Below are 23,620 nucleotides of genomic sequence, written 5' to 3'. Positions count from 1 at the left end.
AGAAATCCTTACGCCTCCTCTTTTGCCACCCATCTTTACCACACCGTGAAAAAAAGCAAAAGAATAGGGAGGAAAGAAAAATGGATGAGTCATCAGTGTGGAAAGCCACAGCTGGCTCTAATAATGAATAGGACCTATTTTCTTTGGACTCTCCTCCAGCTCTGATATCCAATAAAAGTACTTTAAAGCAGTGGAGTGCTGCTGCTGTTGCTGCTGCTCTGGACCCCCAGGTTTCCTCCACACTCCAGAAGTAATTGTTTCTCTCAGGACCAAAAGGATAGTGGTGGTGGTGGGGTGGGGGAGGGGAGGGGAGGGGGGGGGGGGGTGAAAAAAAGGAGATGATTTGATTTTGATTAGGCTGCCTGAGCTGCTTAAGAGGTTGCAGAGCTGTGCCTGTGGTTTCAGGAGCTTCAGACCTCAGCTAATGCAGAGAGTGCAGTGACCCCATTTGATCATCCTGCCTGCTCCCATCTAACTTGTTATCCAGTGCAGACTGTCTGCGTTGTTTCCTGATTACTTCTGACTGACAGGTATCACATACTTCCTCTTCACTGTCAAGAAAGGTTTTCTATTAATTGAAAATTTCAATCACAATCCGAAGCCTTCATAAACAGCGGCGTGTTTATGGACCGGGTTGAGTGACGGAGAGGGATCCATATTAACAAGCTCACTGCTGAGTTATTATATAAGTACACATGCACAGGCTGTGCCAGCACAAAAGTAATAGGCCCGTGTTAAGATACCCAAATGCACAGCAAAGGCTTCTGAGTCACAATGGACATACTGTTTATTCCTAGCAATTGTTAAAATGTGTTAATGGGTGTGGTGACTGTTTGGTGCCAGCCATTAAAAGTTTTTGGCTAAATGTACTTCGTAGTGACATTTACTTGAAGCTGTCAATATGAATAAGATGTCTGTGTGTATGATTTTTGTACATAATAGAACCTTTCTCTGACAGAAAAAAAGGCAAATTGTCCCTTACTGTGTCAAAAAAAAAGACATCTAGGTATGTGAGAGTTTGGTCTGAAAAGGCACCAAACGCGTCTGTAGCCTCCGGGGTGCCGAGCTACAGAGCAGCGATAACGTGGCAGGGAACACATTTACGTCAGCCTTGTCTGCTTTCAGAGCCCAGAGACCAGGCTTGGTGTCTGGGGCAGCACGGTGAGGCGAGTCCCATGATGCACAGGCCTCCTCTCCATGGCCTGGGGAATAACAAGTGAGTCACATGCTCACACAACATCCACAGTTACTTCCCTCCAGATTGCCTTTGTCTCCTGTGCCTTTTTCTCTGGTGTGAATGGACAGAAGTGTGCCAAGGAGCTGAGGGTGTGATATCAGAGTGGAAATGTCATAAAATGAGACCATTTTCATATTTTAGCTTGGGGTCCCGATCTGCATTGCTGCCTCTAATTTGAAACACATTTAACCTTCTGCCTTATGAAATCAGTCAAAAAAACAAAAGTCCTGTTAAATATTTAAAGAACATCGCGCTTAACGGATCCTGAAAACTGATATCTTGTTTCAAATGTCTCCTTGCAAAAGTTAAATGAAAAAAATAAAATAATTACAATATATGAAAGTTGCATACGTCCAGAGTAATTTATTGCATGTACAGATGCCTTTCACCAAAGATTGCTGTCATTATTTAAGTATCTGAGCACATGTGACATATACAGCAATTGCAACCTCGCTGTCTTCTATTCTTGGATTATGACATTGACCAGCTGCCAGAAAGAGTGTTTTTACAGCTTTATCTTTTCATCCTATTAGACATTTTTACGAAATTGTGTCATAATTAGTGTATAAAGTCTGGCGTTATAGCCCAACATGTGTTTTGTAAGCTCACCGTGACCTTGACCTTTTAAAACCAAGTTCTAATCAAGTTGTCCTTGAATCCACATTTGGGCCTGGTGCAACGCCATTCCTCATTTCGCATTCAGCATAATGGGACGGCTGTTTGACATGTTTGACTTATGTAGGAAAAGGCTGTTCATTAAGAGTAAAGGAAATTCTAAGCATTGTTTTTTACATTAAGCAAAACCTCCACCTGCCTGTTCTCCAAAGTTGCAAACATTTTCTCCAAAATTCATACTCCTCCCTCCTCGATTTATAAACAGACGTGTTTCCTCCAGCTTGGTCCATCTCTATGTCTCATTTCAACTTTATATGAGAACTGAGAAAACAGATTCACTGGGACCAGTGCAACTTCAGCTGGCTTCTATTTCCTCCCAACCTGTGGGTTATGGCCCACAGACTGTTGATGCTCCGCACATGGTTTTCTCTCCATTTCTGGCAGTTTTCCCTTCTGTCTGCTTGTATTGAACTGATCAGGAATGATCTAGGTATTTTACTGAGCACTTGTTTCCTCTGATGGGAATAGGGACAGTGATGTGTGTCTGTATCTGTTTATTTCATTAAAAAAAGCAAGCAAGGCTTATGTGAGCTTTATAAAACACTTTCTAAAGAAGAGCATCTGTACTTCTGGACGAATTCAAGAGGTATTTTAGGTTCTAACACTCTTTTCAACTGGTAAAATATGATACTATTATGCCACTGTGAAAAACATTTTAAGAAATTCTGGACACACCTCATACTATCGGCATGAATCTCCCGTGACATTTAACATGGAGCAGGTGGTAGTTCATTAACTCAAAGGTACCTCATGCACCATGTCCCACTGTGTAGGCAATCTGGACACACAGCATACCGTGGGCTTTGGTATACTGTAGGTTAGTGTAAAAACACCCAAAGCTGCAGACCTGACAGAAACAGTTCAGTCATTGTCCAGATTTTTTTTTCTTTAGAAAAACATGACTGTGCAAATATTTACAACAAAAGATCAACGTGTGGCTCATTAACTTTTCCTGTATGTGTCACAGAACATGTTTCTGGCTCTACCCTCTCCAGCTCCAACCACAGACTGATGCAGTGATGGTGGGAGAGAGTAGGCAGCCATTTGCGTTAAGAATAGAACTTGATATTACAGAGGAATCTCCAAACGGCCTGTAAAAATAAAGGGGTTCCGAGAAGTTCTTCGCCCGAGCTTTGGTCACTGCCAGCATTTTTTTAGCATTTGTTGTTTAATGTGGTTGGTGAAAACTGTTTCTTGTTTCAAGAGCAACACGTCACATCTCTACACACGCAAGAATTATTGGACGGGAGCTCGGAAAAGGGAAGCTCATTCTGGGAACCAGACGACAGTTGTTCTGCATGTACATCTCATCATCACAGACAGGCACTTAGGCTTCAACCGCAAATGCTGCTGATGGTATATTTAAACAATAGCAGTCTTCTCGACTCATCGGCTAAATGCACCTATACCTCATAATCAGTTCATCCCAATGGAGAAACATTTTTTCCATAACTGGTATAACTCTTTTTTTTCTAAAGATTCTAAAAAATAATCTTTATTTTGTTCTGTAAAGGGAAAGGTCAAGTTCTTGTATTCACTTGGACACAGGCGGGGGTTGCTTTGTGTATATCATAGACTGCATATAAAATATAGCTATCTGGTCTTTAAGTCTAACGTCATTAGCTATGTCTGGGCCCAAACACTGCTGCAGGTCTCCAAGTCAAACGATCACTGCAGCATTACTGAGAGTTGAAAAACTGTCTAAATTCTTTCATCTGTAATAAAATGATCAGTGTGGCTGCTCTACCAGGTGTAACAATTAAGTTTAACATCCAGGCATCCATGAAGAAGTTTAACGGAGTTAGAAGTTAGCAGGGAGTTAGCTCGCTAGCTTCCATCTAAATATAATATACCATGTTCAGACTGAGGGATTTCTGAAACAAATTAAGACGTACAGCTCTGCTATCACTTCCAACATAAATGAAGACAGAAAACTAAACAGCAGTGAGTTTTGTAGGGTTACTGAAGTTGGGCTAGCTGGTATATAATGATGTGCTACGTGATCGCTAGCAACACATCTATGTTAGCATAATATAAACAGTAAAGCTGGAGGATGAACGCTAACAAACGGAGGACTTTTTTCCACTCAATAAAAGTTTAGGTGAGGGTTCCCGATGGTTAGGTGCAAATACAATCTCATGGCAGGATGCTGTAAACGGATCAAACTTCAGTCAGGAAAACAACTTAGATAATCCATCCACAATACGAGGTTAGTCATTAATATACTGCTGCATGGGCTGAGCTGTAATTACATTGTAAGGTTTAAAAAACTCAGCTTTAAATTGAAGAGTGGTAACAAAAACCGAGAGAGGCCGACAGTGATCACTGACTGTTTTTAGGGGCTTGTTGAGATTAAATAGAACAAGATACAAAGCATTAAAACATGATAAAAGCACAACAGCCTTATTAAACGCAGAGTAGTTTGGGCCCGGAAGCAGGATTCATCACGTCATCACTTAAAGACCGGATAGCCTTTTGATGTAAAACATGACTATATTTGGACTAGTAGTTTGGTTGTTGAATTATCAACTAATACTATGAAGTTTGGTTATCAAGGGTGTCTCCTGAGATAACTTCTAACTGCAAGCATATAAATAATATACTGAAATTTTACTCACCAAAACTGGAACGCAGACTTCTTAGATATGCCGTTGATGCAATTGTGTGCACAGAAAGTCATATGAGCGACACCACAATCAGGACAGAGAAGTCCAGTTTAGCCTAGCAGACAGCTAAGAGTCCAGCTAGCAGCAGCCAAATGTCAGTCACAGTTGTCCCAAATAATGAAACTTTAAGCCTTAACATAATGTGATACATAAATTTTATATAATAATAACAGATTTGATTTATATAGCGTTTTTCAAGGCACCCAAAGCGCTTTACAATACCATTCACTCTCGCATTCACACACTGGTGGAGGCAAGCTACAGTTGTAGCCACAGCTGCCCTGGGGCAGACTGACAGAAGCGAGGCTGCCATATCGCGCCTTCGGCCCCTGTGGCCAACACCAGTAGGCGGGAGGGTAAAGTGTCTTGCCCAAGGACACAACGACCAGGAGCCACGTTTGCCCGTATAGTCAGAAATGAGGAATTAGACATACAGACCAAAACAGTTTTTGCACTATTTCTGCTAAAATTTAAGTCTATTGGTATTACCGACCCATCAGGTTGCGGCAGACAGCCGCCCCTCCCTGAGCCTGGTTCTGCTGGAGGTTTCTTCCTGTTAAAAGTGAGTTTTTCCTTTCCACTGTCACCAAAGTGCTTGCTCATAGGGGGTCATATGATTGCTGGGTTTCTCTCTGTATGTATTATTGTAGGGCCTATCTTACAATATAAAGCACCTTGAGGCAACTGTTGTGACTATGACTGTGTTGTGTTGTGATTTGGCGCTGTATAACTATATTGAATTGAATTGAACTGAATTATTACCTTCCTTAGCAGCCAGCCTAAAGGAACTGCAGTATTTGGCACTTCCTCTAACAGTTTCCTGCTTTGTATACACAATTTACCTCTTCCTCACTTACATAGAGCATGTCCATTTTTTTGCACTATATTAGCATGGCAATGTCTCAAAATTCCACAGCATCCATCTATTGCTATCTTTCCACTGCATCTGACGGGCCTAATATAAACTTCTTAATTAACAACAGAGGCAGTGAACATACAGATCTGCTGAAATAATGATGCCTGTTGAAATAATATGTCTGGTGTACTTGCGGGGCAAAATATAGCAAACAGTTTGTTTGTTTTATTATCCCCCCCCTCCAGATGTGTTTTGTTCTTCAAATGCAGGTATCAATGTTTAGCCGCAGTATTGCCAACCACATATGCATTAGTGTCAAAGAATAACAAGATGGTCACATGACCTGAATGGAAAATAAAGGTGGTTTTCACTAGCATCTGGGTCCCAGAGAGTGTTTGCTTCATCCTTCCGCTGTTTTAAACAAGTTGGGCTATTTTAAGGTTTTGGTTTGCTTTTTATAGATGAACAGACAGCAGAGTGTGAAAGAAATGTTCTTTCTAAACAACGTCAGAGACCACAACTGTGCTTGAAGTGGGACATAGGGCCGGAAGAGTCTTTTCATACGAGCGAGCAAAAAAAAGAAGTAGTAAAAAAAGTGTCGACAGCAATGTGTGTCTATGCGTGTGTGTGGGTGTTCTCCTCCGCAGCCCACCCCGAGTACATGGCCGCAGTGTTGGTTGTTTCACTCACTGTTGACACACACACACTGAAACCCTCAAAAGCAAACAGCTTCACTAGGGTTTCCTCATTCTCTGCTGCAGTATTGAAACTGTGAAACTATTGCAGTCATCATCACTGTGCACAGTCTGTGATAATTAGAACAATTTTAACATTGTGGTCAAAAAAATAAAACCAAAGTTTTTACCAGGTAGATCACAACTATGGAACTCAAGCTCTGTGTTCTGCTTCACCTGCTATCTCCCAACAGAGTCTCTGTTTTTCATATGATCAGCTGTACTTTTTTAATGCGTATGCTGTATCTGAAAATAGAACTCAAAACCCTTGTCGTGGTCGCTTTGGCTGTAACACTTGTAAGTTAATTAAACTTCTTTGACAAGACATGGGCCCCGCTTGTGTGGTCCACGCTGTACTTGTGGTTTATTTGGCAGCAAAGGAAAGAACACAACAAGCCATCTTTTAATTAGAGCTGCGTGCACGCTCAGAGAACTGACTTTGAGATGCGCCGTGGATGTTGAAAAGCCTTTGCATCTCCTTTTCTCTCTGTCTCTTTCTATATGAAACGGATGAGCAGCTATATATGGCCACAGTTTGTCTTGTCCCACACTTGTCCGGTTACCCACAATGCACTTGTTCATCATATTATCAGGCATCTCCAAATAGGGCTGTGCTCTATTTGTTCTCAGAGCCTCATCCAAAATCCTGATCACTTATCTCCCGAGGCCATAAATGCATCTGCTGATAATCTAAATGTCACATCTTATTAACAGCTCTGGTCTTTAAACACATTGCTTGCCTGCTATCCCAGAAGCATTAGACCCATTAGGCTCTGATCAATGAAAACAAGATACCACTGTTTTGATCTAATGGATTTCGCTGGTTATCACAAGGGGAATGCGTGCCTTGTAAAAGCACGGTTACTGGTTAGAATTCCAAAACCGACTCGAGCAAATGAGCTGCAGCATTTGCTAAGTCTGCCTTCAGCAACTACTGTTTAAAGAGGCAGAAGAGTTCTCCGGTGTCTTGAAAAGCTCTTAACTGCGTCGGTGCCGCTTCTCAGCAGACCAACAAGCAAAGGACTTACTATGGCACCATATTTGGAAAGCTGCGGCTTGAAAGAGCAAACCGGCGCAATAAAATAATGCTATTCTCGTGGGATGCTTGAAAGCGATACTGAAGATGATATTTCACCTGTGCCTACTGTGAAGAGCAAATAGCTCGCAATGTAATTTCGAGGCTGAACTTTTTAACTCTTAACAATACATTCTTCAAATTCCAACGTGAAAGCCATCTATAAACACTGAGGCTTGTGATAAACACACACACACACACACACAGACAGAGGTATTTCTGGGTTTTCAGGTTGCTACATGAATGATATGGCAAAGCAATGGCTGGCTGTGTGTGTGTGTGTGTGCGTGGATGTTTTTTTGTCAATTCATAAGTGTGCTGGAAGAGAATGTGTGGGGCCGGGTGTGAAAGTCAGGTCGCTGGGAGATTGACTCCTCTACATCAACAGTGCTCGGAGGCTCTGTCACTCAGTAGGTGCACCTCATGGCTGGGGAACGTGCTGTCACTGCAGAATAAACACACTTCACACCTCCTGCACTCGCTCAGAGGCTTCAGCCAAGTGCTGCCACTTACAACGTCAAAAACATTCACAAAAAAAAGGGGGGGCTACAAATTTCACGTAGCACTTTAACGGCTGAGGTAAAATAGGACGAATGGCTGTCAAGATGTGAAAAGGCACACAGTTGCAATAAAGAACGCAAAGCGTGCAGCTTGTGCAAAGCATAGGAGTGTTGCAGTGTCACTGGTAATAGAAAGGGTGGGTGGATGATTATTACCATTTGGAGGAAGGTAGGTAAAGCGCTGGGACTGGCTCCTCTTCCTCTTGCCGTTGCAGACGTAGAAGTTAACCTGCACCGAGCTGGATATTCTCTGGTTTCTATATGGCGGGATCTCCACAACAAGAGCGTTCTAAAACAGAAATATGATATGATAATAAAAACTCAGGTGTGAGACGTCATTTTGATTTTCACACTTCCTCTTAAATAACCAACTTCTTTTTAGTACTTTGTGGTTTGTAGTTTAAACTTTTTATTTCTTGCTTTGTCTCAAATTTAGGCTGAGGCGTTTTTGCATCTTTGGAAAGCTTGGGATCACCATGATATTTTCAAAGGAAGTTCTGCAAATTCAAAAGACTGGAAAGACTACACAGCATGGGTTTATAATGACTGTACACCTGTGGGAATTAAGAGGTTAATCAACAGCTATGTTTGTTTTGCAGTTGGCCAGTATTCAGGATACTGTTTCCAAGAGGCTGGACTGGGAGCAGGTCTAAATGAGCACGTCTGGACTGTGTAGATGCAGCACGAGAGCTCAAGAGGTTGGTCCAGTGCCTGTGTTTGTCTCTGAGGAAAACCCAGGAGCTTTAGCATCGTCCCTGTACTGCACGAGAGGAGGGAGGCAGCCAGCTTATTTGTTTGTACAGCCGTGCCTTTGCTGGCTTGCCTGCTCGCCTCCTCTGCATCGATACACCACAGCAAGTCTGTATGGATATGAACTTGCAAATATATTGAGAACATTGCAAAAAAAAATGATCCCGGGGCAGCTGTGACTCTCCTCTAGATCTAAACAGGCTCAGAGTGAGGCACACTTGAAGGAAGGTGGGAGGGACGGGTTGGTGGGGGGAAGTCGGAGGTGAGCTCAGCACCAGTCTACCCTCCAGATAATGATAAAGAAAAACATGCAGGTGGCAGACTTTAGGGTGTTAAGTGCGTGCGCGCCGCTTTCCCTCGCTTCCCAACCCCGTGAAAGTTAGCACACTCTCGATGGCAATAAAAACACAGTCGAGCAGGCAGTCAGACTGGAGCACTTTAGAGTAGTCTAGTCGCAGCTGGCATAAGAAGAGGGCCTGTTCTCGCTCGCTGTCTCTAAGTAATTGTTTATTAGATTTACAAACACACTGTAAGATTTGTGTTTTATCAATGCTGACTGCTAATTTTCCAGCATCCGGGACTCTAGCCATCACGCATCAGCCGGCCCTGCGGAGCAATTAGACACCACACTCCATATTTGTCCTACTGATGCAACCGAGTCATTTACCCAAGCGAAACAGCAGCGGCAAGCCAACGACAAACATCCCGACTTGCAGACTTTAGTTGGGGATAGTTAACTATGTGCGAGTGTAAATCACCTCAGTTAGTTTACAGTGGGTTGACACAGTTGATGAAAAGAATCGTCATTTCAAAACATACTGTCATCCTGCACACGCAAACAGGTTCTGTTCTTGACTCTGTCCACAGTAAAAAGCAGGCCTAATGAACCTTGATGAAATCTTAATTAAGTCCAGAGCTCAGGCAGCTCCCTGTGACACATAGAAAAACATTTGCCTCATTCCCTCTGTTGACGATTCCCTTTTCGCTTGCTTCTACATTAACAGTCCGACTGAGCGTCAGTTAAACGAGTACACTGGTTTATTTTCTCATTACCACCCTCATGAAAGGCAGCAGGTAGGGTGCGATTTGCACTTGGCTGCACGGTCTCAACGTAGATGAAGTGTTTGAGCCCAATTCAGCAAACCTCACAGTGAACTAAACGTCTGGCTATGCTAGGAGGATTGTGTGTGTGTGTGTGTGTGTGTGTGTGTGTGTGTGTGTGTGTGTGTGTGTGTGTGTGTGTGTGTGTGTGTGTGTAACCCATACATGTGTATCTTCATGGATTAGATGCAAAAACAACATGACAGCCTGCGTCTAATTACTTCCAAGAGGATAAGGAGATTTTGTGAAAATTCCATTCAGGATTGCATCGGCTAAACATCATTGTCTATGTTGCAATTTGTAATAACTTAGCAAAGGTTACATCATTACAGGGGACAGATGAGGAAAAGACAGAGAGAGGAAAAGGAGAAAAAGTCTCACGGGAAGGTGGGACTGGAGACGGCACGAGCATTTCAAATAAATCATGCTGGTAAGGTGCACTCACTGATTTGATGGAGTCCTTGTCAACTTTGGCTTCCGTCTCCCAAAGATGATGCCCATCTGTTTTGCAAAAAGACAAATGCATTATTTAGCGGAGGCCCTTACAAACTGCATCAACATATAGATGAGATGGACCTCATTTGGAGTGTGGCTACAGACTTTTGGATTTGGGGAAAAAAAACATCACGGTTTCGACAGAAATTGAATAAAGAAATTCTGTTCTCTCAAGTTCTTGTTGATATGTGCTGTTTTGGATCTTTTTATTTCATCAGTTTCATTTTCACACTGCCAAAGTCATCTCATTCAAACGTTTTTGTCACTATTCTTTCCTATAATAGACCTGCTCCTGTTCTCTCTAGTGTTTTTTCACTCCCCCTTTCAGGCTGTCTGTCACGCACCCTCCTCTTTGACATCTCTAAAATTAGAAACATCCTGTGTCACAGTGATGCTGAAAAGCTAGTTTATGCATGCATCACTTCTAGGCTGGACTATTCTAATTCATTATTATCAGGCTGTCCTAAAAGCTCCCAGAATAGCCTTCAGTTGATCCAGAACTCTGACTGGGACTAAAAAAGAGTTCTGGATCACATATTTCTCCCATGTTGGCTCCCCGTTAAGCCCAGAATTGAATTTAAAATTCAATGACATGCAAGGTCTTGAATAATAAGGGAACATAAACAGAGCACTTGATTGTTGTGTTGGGGTTTCTTTCTAATACTGTAGAGTCTTTACGGTATAATAAAAAGCATCGTGAGACAATTGAAACTCGACCTGATCCAGGTTGTTCAGGACATCAACTCCAAAATCTCCATCGATCACCTGCTTATTCTACTCTAGCTACACCAGTTTCAATGCACTTTGACTCTATTAAGTTGCTTCTAGTCGAATTTTTCAGATTTTATTATTTAATTATGAACTAAATATTTCCCTCTTCTTTCAGATGAGCTCCTTAGTGAATTGACAATTTATTAACTTTCATTTCTTAAAAACAATTTCAACAATTTTTGCAGCTCCAATGTAAGAATGTGTTGCTTATCTAAGTCTGAAGTGAAGACTTTAAGGTTTTGGACCAAAGCACAAAAAAAGGGGAAGCCGCTTTGGTATAGCCACGAGCCGGGTTGTGTTTGTTCTCTAACGTTCGACAAGGAATGCATCCTCTCTTTTCTTCATCTGTCTCTGTAAAGTTCTGCACTATTTCTGTCCCTTGATTAGATTTTTTTTCTTTTTCTATTTTGCTCCCCCTACTTCTTTTCCTCTCTTCCCCGCCCTTCTTCTCTTCTTGTTGTGGTGAGGTTTCCCCTCGCTGCCTCGCAATAAAAGGCCTGTGTGCCGCTGCAGCTGTTGGGAGCCTGCAGAAGCTCAGTTCACATTCTTTGCGTCCTCTTTGTGATTTCACGCCGCACCTTTGTGAACAGACGCTCTGGGCTCTGTTACGGCAATCAACACCAACCACACTGCAATTTTTCGCCTTCTTTTTTCAGCAGAAACCATGAGTCATTACTGCTGTCATGAATGACAGTGACACAGAACAGCTTTTGTTTCAGTGGCACACCAGGTGACTCAACTGTATGGATGGGTAGTGTGGCAGTGCTACTATATGTTAACAGGCGCAAGTAGGAGTTTGCAGATTAAACAGAGAACTAGAGTTGCAGCGTCAGGCGCAGGAAGCTATCAGATAAGATAATCAGAGACAGTTTCCACATAAACGACAGCAAAAGCCCAGCAGCTCTGGAAGATGTAAAACCCTTGTTTTTTCCCCCAAAGCATTATGTTTTTCACATCATGCACAGAGCGAGAGAATAAAGGATTCCAGTCACGGCTGGCTTATTATTGGTGAGATGTGGTAGTGGGGGCGGGTGGTCAGCTTTATTATTCAGAGAGTGAACATCAGTAGATATATCTTTCCAAAATGGCCATATTAAAACATGGGGGGAAGAGAAAAACAGACGGTGGAGAGATCAGATAAGGGTTTTTTTGTATTTGAAATGGGTGGAAATAAAAGTTGCATATGGAGAAATGTACCTCACTGCAATGGAGATGAAGTGCATGACTTGGGGAATAGCAGTAGCCAGGGGGCACAGTGTGTGATCCTGTGCATGTGGCAGATGATTGAGGTACATGAAAGAATGAGGCAAAGGTAATGCAGTGTAGTTGTTCAGAGTATGGAAGGGCGATTAGAGCAAGCACAGGCTCAGGGAAGGTCAGAGAAAAGGGGAGAGACAGAGGCAGACAGAGATGAGCGTTCCTCATGTTACGTCTAGGGGAACCAAGAGGGAATCTCACCCGCCTCCGCTCTGGGAGACACTCCAAGAGGGAAACCTTAGACTCCGACGTCAACCCCAGCCTCCACTAGTAAACATGTTTTTCAAACTTTTCTCTCTGCCTCCCTCTTGATCTTTTTTTTGTCTCACCTTTGGTAGCTCTAAATCAGTTTGTTCTGTCAAACTTTTTTCAAATCACACTGCATCGTATGAAGCAAAGCTAAGAGTTTGATGGAATTGGGATGGGGCCACCTGTGGCATGCTGTTTGGGTGATAACCACAGGACTTTCCATTCTCTCCATCTTCCCTGCAACATCTGCAAAACGCTTCTGTTCCTGACAACACCTCCTCTTTCAAGCAAAGTCCACCCACGCGTAATGCACGCACACCGATGCACACATATGCACACATGCAACCACAGCATCCTTTACCTTTGTTCTGGCCTTCAACTTGAATTATAACAGGGGAAGCACAAAAACAATAAGTGGCATATAAGAGCTGTGTCTGGAGAGCTCTAGGTACGGCATAATCTTGCCTTGGTCAAACAAAGAAGTGAATGAACACATGCATGCACATGGACAAATGGAAGCACGCTTATTTTTAGACTTTGTGCTCAAATGTTAACCAGGCAGCTTTTCTATATATGACTCACTCTTGCAAATCTGGTCCACAAAGACTAGCACTGCACAACCAGGACAACATGTTCATTCATCAGGCAGCTAGACAGCACGTAGGGCGAGGCCTCTTCGAGTCATTTCTTCTTCAGTTCCTGACAACAAACAATATCGTGTACCTGCCTGGTGACAACCTGGCAACAGAGCTGCTGTTGTAAAAAACCTCATAAAGTCCAAACCTTTCATTTGTGTTATTTCTAGTTTTATATACTATAGTCCTTCTTTTGTTACTACCTACCCAAGTTAAGAACCCTAGATAGCTGAGTAACAGTGTATCTGACCTCCCAATGAACTCACAGGTTTTAGCATTTGAGCGTTTTCTTTTTTCCTTTTTTAAATTTAACTTTTTTTTTTTACAGTGACAGCCAAAGGTGATTTTTTTTTCCTTCCAAAAAGCATTGTGTAGTGCAAAACAGCTTCCACTGACCAAGTTCACTTCAGGATTTTTGAGAATGGAAACTATGAATCACGCGCTTAAATGCGGAGGTTGTCTTGTGAAACAACCCAGACATATTCTGCAGCTACGTCTCTTTTCCAGAGAAGATTATTTTAGAGTATTTATATCTCTTTCCTGTTTACCTATGTCAAGTTTATTTTCCATTTTATTGTGTCTCCATTGCCACCTTGAATGAAAATGCTTCAGTAATTTTATGCACATTTTTCACGGCATTCGCCTTGTTGCCCAATGAGGCGCAAAGCCAAAAAAGCCCAAAAGGGATTCCACCATGACTGATCCCAGCTGCGTTTCCCGTCTGGAGCGACTGGATTCTGCCAATCTAAGACCTGGTGAAATTGGAGAAATGTGGGTCTGCTTCAGATCGAGGGGCTTCCGTATAAATTACGACTTGACAGTAGATTTATGATGGGTTTATAGCCAGGAAGTGAGTTATTCTCGGTGTATAACAGGGAAAGCGTGAGCCGACGTGACCTGGGGTTGTAGCCTGAGGAGGATGGCGGTCAGCGGAGTGAAATTTTATGCTTCTTTTTAAGAGTCCAGCTGTGTGGCGCTGAGTTTGAAAATGATCTGAAGACTCAGAATGACGGTGGGAGGATCATCTGCACTTGTACATTTGGATAGTATTTGTAGAGTGGATAGCATTAGAAAGACATCAAAGCTTGCTGCTCTTAATGGTGTGTTGCATGTTATTTCACAGCCTAGCGAGAGTCACAGCGAGAACCGCACTTAGAAACTGAGCGAATGGTGAAAAAGAATGCAGGTAGATGATCATTTGATATATCAGAGCAGGGTCGCTCCAACAGCTTGCAGCCAAATCGGTCATAAAGACCCATGTAGTGAGCCACATTTCATTAAGGTATATCACTATTGTAATCAACTGGAGGGATATTAAGATGTTTCCCTAACAAAAATGGCCATCTTTCCACAGTTCGAGAGACTCTTCTGGCAATTACATGTTCAAACATGTCTAAAGAGAAGTGTAGAGGCCACAGGACAATGTAAACATTTTTCTGCTATCACACAACTGGGTCCTTTGATGTATAGATGTTCTCAAAGCCACTGCACAAATATAGCTTTAAACTGCGGATAAGAAACTTCCATTTCACACATTCCTCATGATGCTCTTCTAGCAAGGTGCTTGAGAGCTTAAACCAGCGGTCCCCAACCCCCGGGCCTCGGACCGGTACCGGTCGGTGAGTCGTTTGGTACCGGGCCGCGAAAGTTGAGGCTCAGGTGTGAAATGTATGGTTTTCAGGGTTTTTATCGGTTTTCAGTGTTATTTTGTTATCGTTTTTATCGTTAACTCGGTTTTCCTGGGTCTTTTCACGTGTGTTATGAATAAATCTTCTTTTTTTCGGTACCGGTACTAGTTTTATTTTGTTGCATTTATCTGTGACACCTTAAAGGCCGGTCCGTGAAAATATTGTCAGGCATAAACCGGTCCGTGGCGCAAAAAAGGTTGGAGACCGCTGGCTTAAACCATTCTAGCAGTGATAAATAATTACTGATTTTGAAATTGAGGGCAGTATACCATCCTAATGAGACAGTAAGATCCCAAATCTCATGCCTGAAGCAGGGGTGGAGGTTGGTCTTATCGTGCCAAAGTGCCAGAACTATGAGCCAGTATGAGCCATGAAGGTTATTCTAGCCTGAAGCCAAAGGACAGTCTAGACATACTGCTACAAGTACAATACATCGACCAGTTTGTCTGGTGTTTAAACTTGCCCAGGGTGGAAGAGTTCAGCCAAGTATAAACAGTGCATGAATGAACTCTTAGCAGTTCAGGTCATAGCCTTCTTCAAACTATGAAGGTATGAATATCCAAACATTTCAGTCCGATGCTGAGGAGCTTTTACACATGAGGAATATTAGCTCGAGCTTACTGTAGTAGATCATGTTGTTCTAAAGTTACAGATTATGCTAGAGCTAAGGAAGCCTCTCTCCAGCCTGAGGCAGAGGTAGAGAGGACCAGACTTCTCCCTGCTGCAGACCAAGCTGCATGGTGCTGCTGAGCTCCAGGCAACGCTCCAGTCCTACCAGATGTAAAAACTATCCGGCTCACCAGGGAATTCCCTTACCTCCCCTCTGAGTCAGAGTGTAGGCTTTCCCCAGCTTGCTCTCTCTCCCTCTCTCTCTCTGTTTGTCTGTCTGTGCCTCTATTTTCCCTGCCTTTAGCACTCATTCCATCCATGGAAAGCAGGGCAAGCCAGAACACACATTGCAATAGGTGCGCCAGGTATGTCTTCCTAATCCAATGCCAAAAGAGCGGTTTGGGTATACCAAAAACACAGACACAAAACGCAATACTAATAACAGAAAACTGAAGCAAAGTCAACAATGCAAAAAAGATGGAAAGTTTCACAAATGCCCATATTGTGGTTCTGGGAAAGGCACTACTCTGTGCTGAGCAGAGAGCAAAAATGACATAGATTGTTATTATTATTACTATCAACAAAATTACTCTTGAAAGGAGTTTTTAAACTGCAACAGAAGACGAGCACCTATGTTCCTACAGTCTGAATATCTTGCACTATCTGATGGAGCAAAACCATACATACAAACCTTTCGCTGGGGGCGTGTGGAAAGTGATCTGTGGTCTTCGAGTCCACTTTGGACCATAACATCTGATCATTTCTATGCGCCAATATCTCAAGAGTTCTACGGAAGCCCCGCCCATTTCTGCACCTCCTATTCCTCTCCCCCCTCTCTACTGTCTAAGGGGTCTTGTCTTTTCCGATTCACCTCTTCTACAGGGAATCCTTTGTGGATGACTCACTGCAAACACTTCCTACCGAACAACGCAAACAGGCCCGCAGGCTAGCAGCCGCAGCGGGTACACAACAACAAACACACACACACATACTGTACACACGTGAATGCACCGGTTTGCATCAGTTATCCTGTGGGTGATGAAGTGGAGCAGTGGGGATGGACATGGCATCTAAAAAGTAGAAGTAATTATTTTTCAAGGTGCATTAAGGTTTCCCGCAGTGGCAACAGCTATGAGCTCTGCTCATTTGATACTGCGGATGTCTCACGGGGGGACAGACAGACAATCAAAACAACAGAGAAGGAGAGGAAGGTTAAAGTCGACAAACAGAGCGGCGCTATGTTTTAAGAGTACATGTGGGTCTGATTTATTTATTTATGCTGTTGTACGAAACAATCATTTGCTCTTAGATGTATTACTGTGTATTCACGGCATAATATTTTGCTCCTTGTACAGAAGATAATGCCAGTGGCCACATGTGCCAATGATTTTCTAAAGACTACTGGATGTCTGTGTGTCACTGGTGTCCTCATTTAACCACAAACTGCAAACAGCAAATCTCTCAAATGTTGATGGCATCCCCTAACAGAGCTCTGTAATTAATTGATATCTGTCTTTGTTGCGTTGGTGTTTTAGACAATTCAAAAACATCTGCGTGTATGCCAAAAACAGCTACAGCCTGCACAAAACCCCCCCACAACAAATGGAAACAGTTAGAGAAGTAGATGTATTTATGATTTATAGCTCATTTGTGCTAATAGGCTTTTGTGCTTTGTGTGATCTGCCCCCTCACTCCACTTGGAGGATTTTGACTGTATACAGTTATTCACACAAGTTGGATTGGTACTCCTAAAGCAGCCTGTTGCTCCTTAGGATTTGTGGAATTTTCTTGAAGGTGTTTATTGGAGTCAATTTTGGAGAGTGAGCAGCCGTCCTGACCTCTGATGGCAGCAACAGTAATGGCTGTCACCACTGAGGCAAAATCAGTGATTGGTGTTGTGCCACACAAAGGCCTTGGCTGTACGTACGCATGACTGTGTAATTATTGCGGCGCGATGCTCTGTATTTCATGGATGCATTTAGTCATGAACTTTTCCAGAGGAAAATAAAACCAAAGTTATAGAATAATTCTGTAATACAATTATATTTTTATTGGTTTCTTTTTTCCTCATCCCAGTTTGGCCCTTCTAAATCAACAATCGGAGAAATCCTGAAGTCTAAAACTTCACGAAACAGCAGGATTCTCTGATTAAAATGCCAAAGGACAATCTTTTGCAGTATATTTAAGACATAAGTATTTTTCCGTGCTCATAGTTGCTCGTCCATAGTTGCCATTAGTGAGTGATGTGCGTGTTCCTGCTTGCGCACGTGTGTTTAGGGTGTGTAGGTCTTTCTGTAATGGGCTTTTTGACTTAGGAGACCCTGGAAATGGTGGGTCATTAAAGTTCACATAAAAGCAGACTAAGTAGTAGACAGACAACCTCCCTTTCGATCTCCCTCTCTCTCTCTTTCTCCCTTCTGGACACCACAGAGACGGAAAACAAACCACCGAGATGTCAATGGCAGCCACGAGCCCGGAGATCCCGCTAGCGTAGAGCTCCGCAGCTCCTAATGTCTTTAGCGGGTATCGGGGATAGAGGTGAGAAAAAATGAGGGATGAGGGAGAACAGAGGAAAAGAAGGAAACGGAATATCAAGGTAAAGAGAGTGGGGAAAGAACGGAAATACTACCAAGAAGGCAAAAGGTGTGCATGTATGGGCTTTCCTCTTCAAGGGATCCCCCACACCCCTCCATGACTAAATAAAACCAGGAGAAGGGATACCCCAAATTACCAAGTTCATCCACCTCTCCTTAACCCATTGCTGCTTCCTCCTTAAGCCCTTAGGTCCTTAAGAGTAGACCATTCAAACAAGCTAGGGGCAAGTAGGGAGAGATCCATGCAGTGAAGAGTAACAAAATCTTTCTTCCTTCCAATTTTGAGACTGAATTTTATTTTTATAACCTTTTTGAGGAAAATAAGTAAATAAAGGATTCACTTTTTATTTCTGCGTTCACTGACCACTTGCTAACTTTTACGGCAGAAGTGTGAAGTGTTTTGGAAAGTGTGGATTAACTGTGATAATCTTCAGCAATTTTGAAATTCATGGTTAATGAACTGGAAGACACAATTATCTCATTCTCACAACTTTGTTTATGTTGCTCCCTTGTCTTAGTTTGTGTGTTGCTCAGCAGCAGCAGCGGCAGCAGTCACGTCGTGCTTCAGCTGACTTCAGAGCTACTACTGCGCTTGACCTTTGTTTTGATTTATTGGGTGCAATCAAGGAAATGATCACAATCATTATTCAAACTGAAAACCTGATCACTAGTGTTTCTACTTTCACAACCCACCCACACAGGGGAGAAACATATGGCCAAAAAGTTTAGACCAAAAAAAAAGAAAAAGAAAAAGAAAGAAATTGTTTCCGACAGCCGGCCAGGGTGAGCGTCTGGCAGAACAGGGCGGAAGAAAGAGTGACGGAAAGCAAGCGAGCGAAAGGGTTAACTGTCGAAAGCAGGGGGAGTCAGGGAGGTACGGATAGCGAGGGAAAGAGGGAAAGTGAGAGAAAGAGACGTTGCACATGCCCTGGTTGTGATTCATTCCTTAACTTGTGGCGAGCGCCGCTGAACAGGCAATGGAAACTTCAGCAAATGTAAATACGCTTTGGTTAAAAATATAGTGGCCTAATGCACACCACATGTGGCTCGCTGGCAAGTCTTGCTCTATTTTGACGGGAGAAGAGACTAAGAAAATGCAACTGATGAGAGTGGGGGAGAAAGAAAAGAAAGGGGTATTAAAAAGGGAAATTGAAATGCGGTAAACATGGCCCGGTGACTGCATCTTACCCTGGGCCTTCTCCACGAATACCACCTTGGACTCGGGCAGGAAGTTGAGTCCGTTTAGAAGTATCATTTTGCCTCCCGTGGCAGGGCAACTGTCCATACTTTGCTTCTCGACCAAGGGAAGCTCTTGAGCCGAACGCTGGGCTGTTGAAAGAGACACACAAACACAGGTTTCAAAATGGTGCGCAAGATTACACTAATACACCGCCTGATCCCCAACTACCCCGGGAAGCACAAGCCCAGCTCACAGCCAGTAAAACAGCAGTTCTTGGTTAGGGAAACAGGCTTATCAACTTTATTATGATGATTTCATGACCCCCTAGCTAAGAGGTTTGCAGCCAACAGCTGCTCTTTAAATGACATTGAAAAAAAGGCGCACAAATGATCAAAACAATATTTTCATGGTTGTTATGGCCAACCACCTGCCTCTGCTTTGCATGAAGTGATGCCAGCAAGTCACCTCTGACCTGTAGAATTCGGTCACCACATTCACAGCCGTATAGATATACAGTATCACCTTGCATCTGTGGATCTTATTTATAAATCTGTGCTTTAAATAACTTTAAACTTCACATTTAAATATGATGCACCAACTCAGATTAACCTCCACTTTGGACCATAAACTACAACGCAAGCTCTGTCTCACAATCTGAGTCTAACTGGCTTCCTTGGGCGCAAATAACATCACACCCCTCATACACAAATGAATGACAAAGAGAACAGAGGTTTCTTTCAATGTGCTCACTCAACCGTGCCAAAAAGTGGGGCTGGCAAACGACCTTTGTGAAACCTGCGCTAATGGGGTAGTGTTACCAAAATAACTTGTGCATTCAGTCGTAAAATGTGAATTTAAGATAGATAGCACGTGTGTTTGGCATCGTGCACAATGCATCTATTGCTTTGGCAAAGACCTTTGATCAAATAAAGCTTATTGGGTGCAGATGCACTGAATTTGCTCCAGTAGGCAATAAAATAGTAGCTCACTTTATTGGACTACAACAATAGATGCCACCTGAGTGCAAAGCCAACAGAAAAGACATGCCAGGTTTTGTGTTTATTTCTGTGCGTGTGTTTGTCTGTGTGTGTGTAAGACTTACAGCATTCAATGGGGTTCGAAGTGGCCTGTAGGGACACGGTCCTGCCATTGGGTTGGTTGATGTGCACGCGAAACACAAGCCTCACACGTGTGTTTTTACGTCCGATGTCCGTTTCCCCTTTGCGAAGCTCAATGTCTGAATTACGCAGCTTCAGGATTCCCGCACAATCAATTCTAGAACGGAGAAAAGCACACGCACAATTGAAGACTATATCCCCGAGACAACATTACACAGGCAAAGGTGACGGAAAGGTGAAGTTCACTGTTTACTTTTTCCAAGCCAGAACAATTTCTATTACAACATTTCAAGAAAGCACCAATTTCTTTCTCTTCTGTTCCACACCCTGAGTCACAGAGGGTAGCTTTCAACGGGATGCAAAAGCATGGAAAAGTGCGACCAAGGGTTGAAACAGGAGCCTATCTGATTTACTCTTGGCTGTGAAATCGAAAATAGCTGCTACGCATCGGGACCAGCAGTGAAGTCCCCACTGGTGTTACAGATCATGCACTGGAAGTTTATCGGAGCATGACCGTGTCATTATTAATCCAGCATGTCATCAAAGGAAAAGTTGGACATTAATGAGTTTGCATCACGGTTTTAAATGGCCAGAGTGGTCCAAGTATTCAGAGAAATCTGGACTGAGCGCACCATGGCTTACCAGTATCACACACGTTCTGTAGGAGTACACCGAGCCTGCCTTGTCCGTTCACACCATTTCACTTCATGAGTTTTGGGTTTAAAACTGCTGTTAATCATTGCCACATGTGCTAATAGCCCCCTTTTTAAGCTGTCTCTCTTTATTTATTTCATTTCACAATTTGGGAGGTAAAGGTGTAGAGTTTCTTTCCCTTTTCTTGGTGGAAAAAGGGCATTCATTCGCAGGCATGGCCTTTCATAAATTTACATAAAACTAGTGTGGCTGGTAAAAAGTGAGCGAATACAGATGGGATATGGTTTGGCATTTAAATTATTTTACATGGTAGCTTTTTGGGAGCGATTCCTGGAACATGGTAAATGTCAGGTTTTATACCAATCCATTTTTCCCTTGACTTTGGTTTGTACAATTCAAAGAAAAGAAAAATAACAGATACAGTCATGCTGACTACCCGCTCCTTATCAGCACTGAAAAACGAGCAACATAAAGGATTGGTGTTTTGGTGTTCTAACTATCTTGCACTTTAACATAACATATGATGACAATTTGGCACTATCAGAAACTTAGGATGCCGTATGTCTGCTAACCAACCTATGGAAATCTAGATGAAATGATCGACTGACACTGAGGAAAAAGAAGATAACGAACCCAAACATATTAGACAGAGTTAAAATATGTTAAACCAAATCTTTTGGATTTTAAACAAACCCTTGTGGCAGTAGAAACCTTGTTTCTATGAAAAATCCTGCAGTGGTTGCAGATAGCATGGTAGGAAAGAGCGGAGGGACTGCAGGTATTAGTCATAGCCTACAATTCCACAGGGATTATCAACATACAAACTTGATGTTTTGCCCAAATTTACTAGATCCACATCTGCAACTAGGTCAAGATGTAGTGACAGCAAAAAATAAATAAAAAAGCTGTAGCATACGACCTAAATCAGTTTCAAGCTCATCAAACTATTCAGTGAGCCCTTATCTACCAGCGACTGGGATGTTAAACGCACCATTTTCATCAGGAGAAAAACACTGCATTATAGAATTAAAGGCGATCACTCAAATGAACCATTCCCTTTTAGCAGACAAGATGACCAAATGACAGCATATGAAAACCACCACAGATCCACTCAGCATACGAGTCAAGGTTTCACAGCTTTCTACTAATATGCCACCAGTCTGTGGTTTTAAACAAGAGCAAGATGATGGGCATAATAAAGTTACTCTAGTCATAACCGTCATCCTCTTATGAATGCTTTCTCGCTTATTAGGTTATAGTAGTTAGAATCTGCAGAGGTGGTTGGTGTGCTTGAAGATAAAACATCTTAGAAGCGGAAAGGGAAAAAAAACAGATTGAAGCTTTCTGAAAGTTTGACTGCAGTTCTTGAGTGTCTGCATCCCACACAAATGATAGCTGGCGTGTGCACAGCGAGATGGATTCTGCATTATCAAGGCAACTTTTTAACAGCTTGGTGGAGAGAGAAAGTTAAAGACTTTTCTCCATCTTTCACTGTTTAGATAGTCAGGAAGAAATACAAAACGTTAACTCCTCTTCTTGTGCGCTGACGATAAAAAGAGAGAAAAAAAAAAACTTCCTCTTGAATGTTTGGTTTGGTATAAAATCATAGCCTAGGGGACACATTAAGCAAAACAGGCCAACAGTATGCTTTAATATGCTACAATATGAAGGATATTGAGGTATTGTTGGAAATGATATTGTAATGTAATACAAATGTTAAAATCATCTACACTTCGCCAAAGAAGGCCACTGTCCAGTCAGGAAACTCTCATGTCCCATAAATCTTCATGATCCCCAACATTTATACAAACATGAACCTGTGTCATAGAGATGCATCACCTATATGCTTTTCATTTAAAAACACATACGCACTTAAAGTCTAAATGGTGACGAATAAACAGTAAGAGGTAATTGCCTTATGTAACCTGTGCTAAGATACAGTAGCTTTACCAACAACACACAGCTCTGGGCCACAGTCCAATAAATTCACTGCTGCCTAGTCTAAACGGAGCCCCAGGACAGGAGCTACTGCCTGGATACACTGCAGAGCAGAGCCGTTGGCTTACTGAAAGTCTAGAGGGAGGAAGACAGAACCCGAGCCTGACTTTTCAGCCCTAGAAAACAGATGCTCTGCTCCTTTAGATGGAGCAAGTTTACATGTAAAACTACATCAAAAACATCGATTTTTTAATGCTATGAATAAATAGGTGATTAGTTTTTTTTTGTTTCATTCAGTGCTTCTTCTATGCTGAGTTAAGCTGTAAATTTGGTCCACCTGCAGCACAGAATTTTAGACAGTGGTCCCCGTTTTTATGTTAATCAGTACAGATGGTAGAAGTTACCTGCAGTAAACTGTTTAAACATGCCTTGCTCGTATCATCCAGCAGCTCGGTGACAAAGACTTAATCCTGGTCTCCACTGTAAGTCCGAATCACTAAACCCTCTCTTACTTTATTTTGACTTGACTCTGAAACATGTTTCACACTATTTTGGGTTTGAAACTTTTGATCAGATGTGATGAATCATCATCATGCCACCATGCTAAAGCAAACAACTTTCTATTATTTACCAATGTTAGATTAGGCCTATCTTTTCCCCTTCAGTGTCAAGATTAGTTCTTTATCCATCTTTTTTATTTTTTATTTAACAGCCTCCAGACTTTCTCTAGAAATCCTGTGTTGCCCCAAAACCTCGTGGACTTAGTAGGCAAGTACAG

General features: G+C 42.5%; 1 protein-coding gene across 3 annotated transcripts in view; it reads right to left on the bottom strand.

Moving 5' to 3' along the window:
- LOC146658756 (nuclear factor of activated T-cells, cytoplasmic 1-like) overlaps positions 1-23,620 on the bottom strand; it is a 62,603-nt gene that overhangs the window by 19,596 nt on the left and 19,387 nt on the right. For all 3 annotated transcript variants that reach the window (XM_085422486.1, XM_085422483.1, XM_085422484.1), the window contains exons 5-8: positions 20,235-20,407; positions 19,141-19,281; positions 10,100-10,155; positions 7,960-8,092 (exon numbers count right to left, since the gene is read on the bottom strand). In XM_085422486.1, coding sequence (XP_085278612.1) covers positions 7,960-8,092; positions 10,100-10,155; positions 19,141-19,281; positions 20,235-20,407 — 503 coding nt within the window. The remainder of the gene's footprint in view (positions 1-7,959; positions 8,093-10,099; positions 10,156-19,140; positions 19,282-20,234; positions 20,408-23,620) is intronic.

This window comes from Rhamphochromis longiceps, linkage group LG11, assembly GCF_057381845.1.
Source record: "Rhamphochromis longiceps isolate RC_006_pf linkage group LG11, R_longiceps_female_GT1.1, whole genome shotgun sequence".
Taxonomy (NCBI): domain Eukaryota; kingdom Metazoa; phylum Chordata; class Actinopteri; order Cichliformes; family Cichlidae; genus Rhamphochromis; species Rhamphochromis longiceps.
The sequence above is the reverse complement of the archived record's forward strand: the minus strand, read 5'-3'. Positions and strand labels throughout refer to the sequence as shown.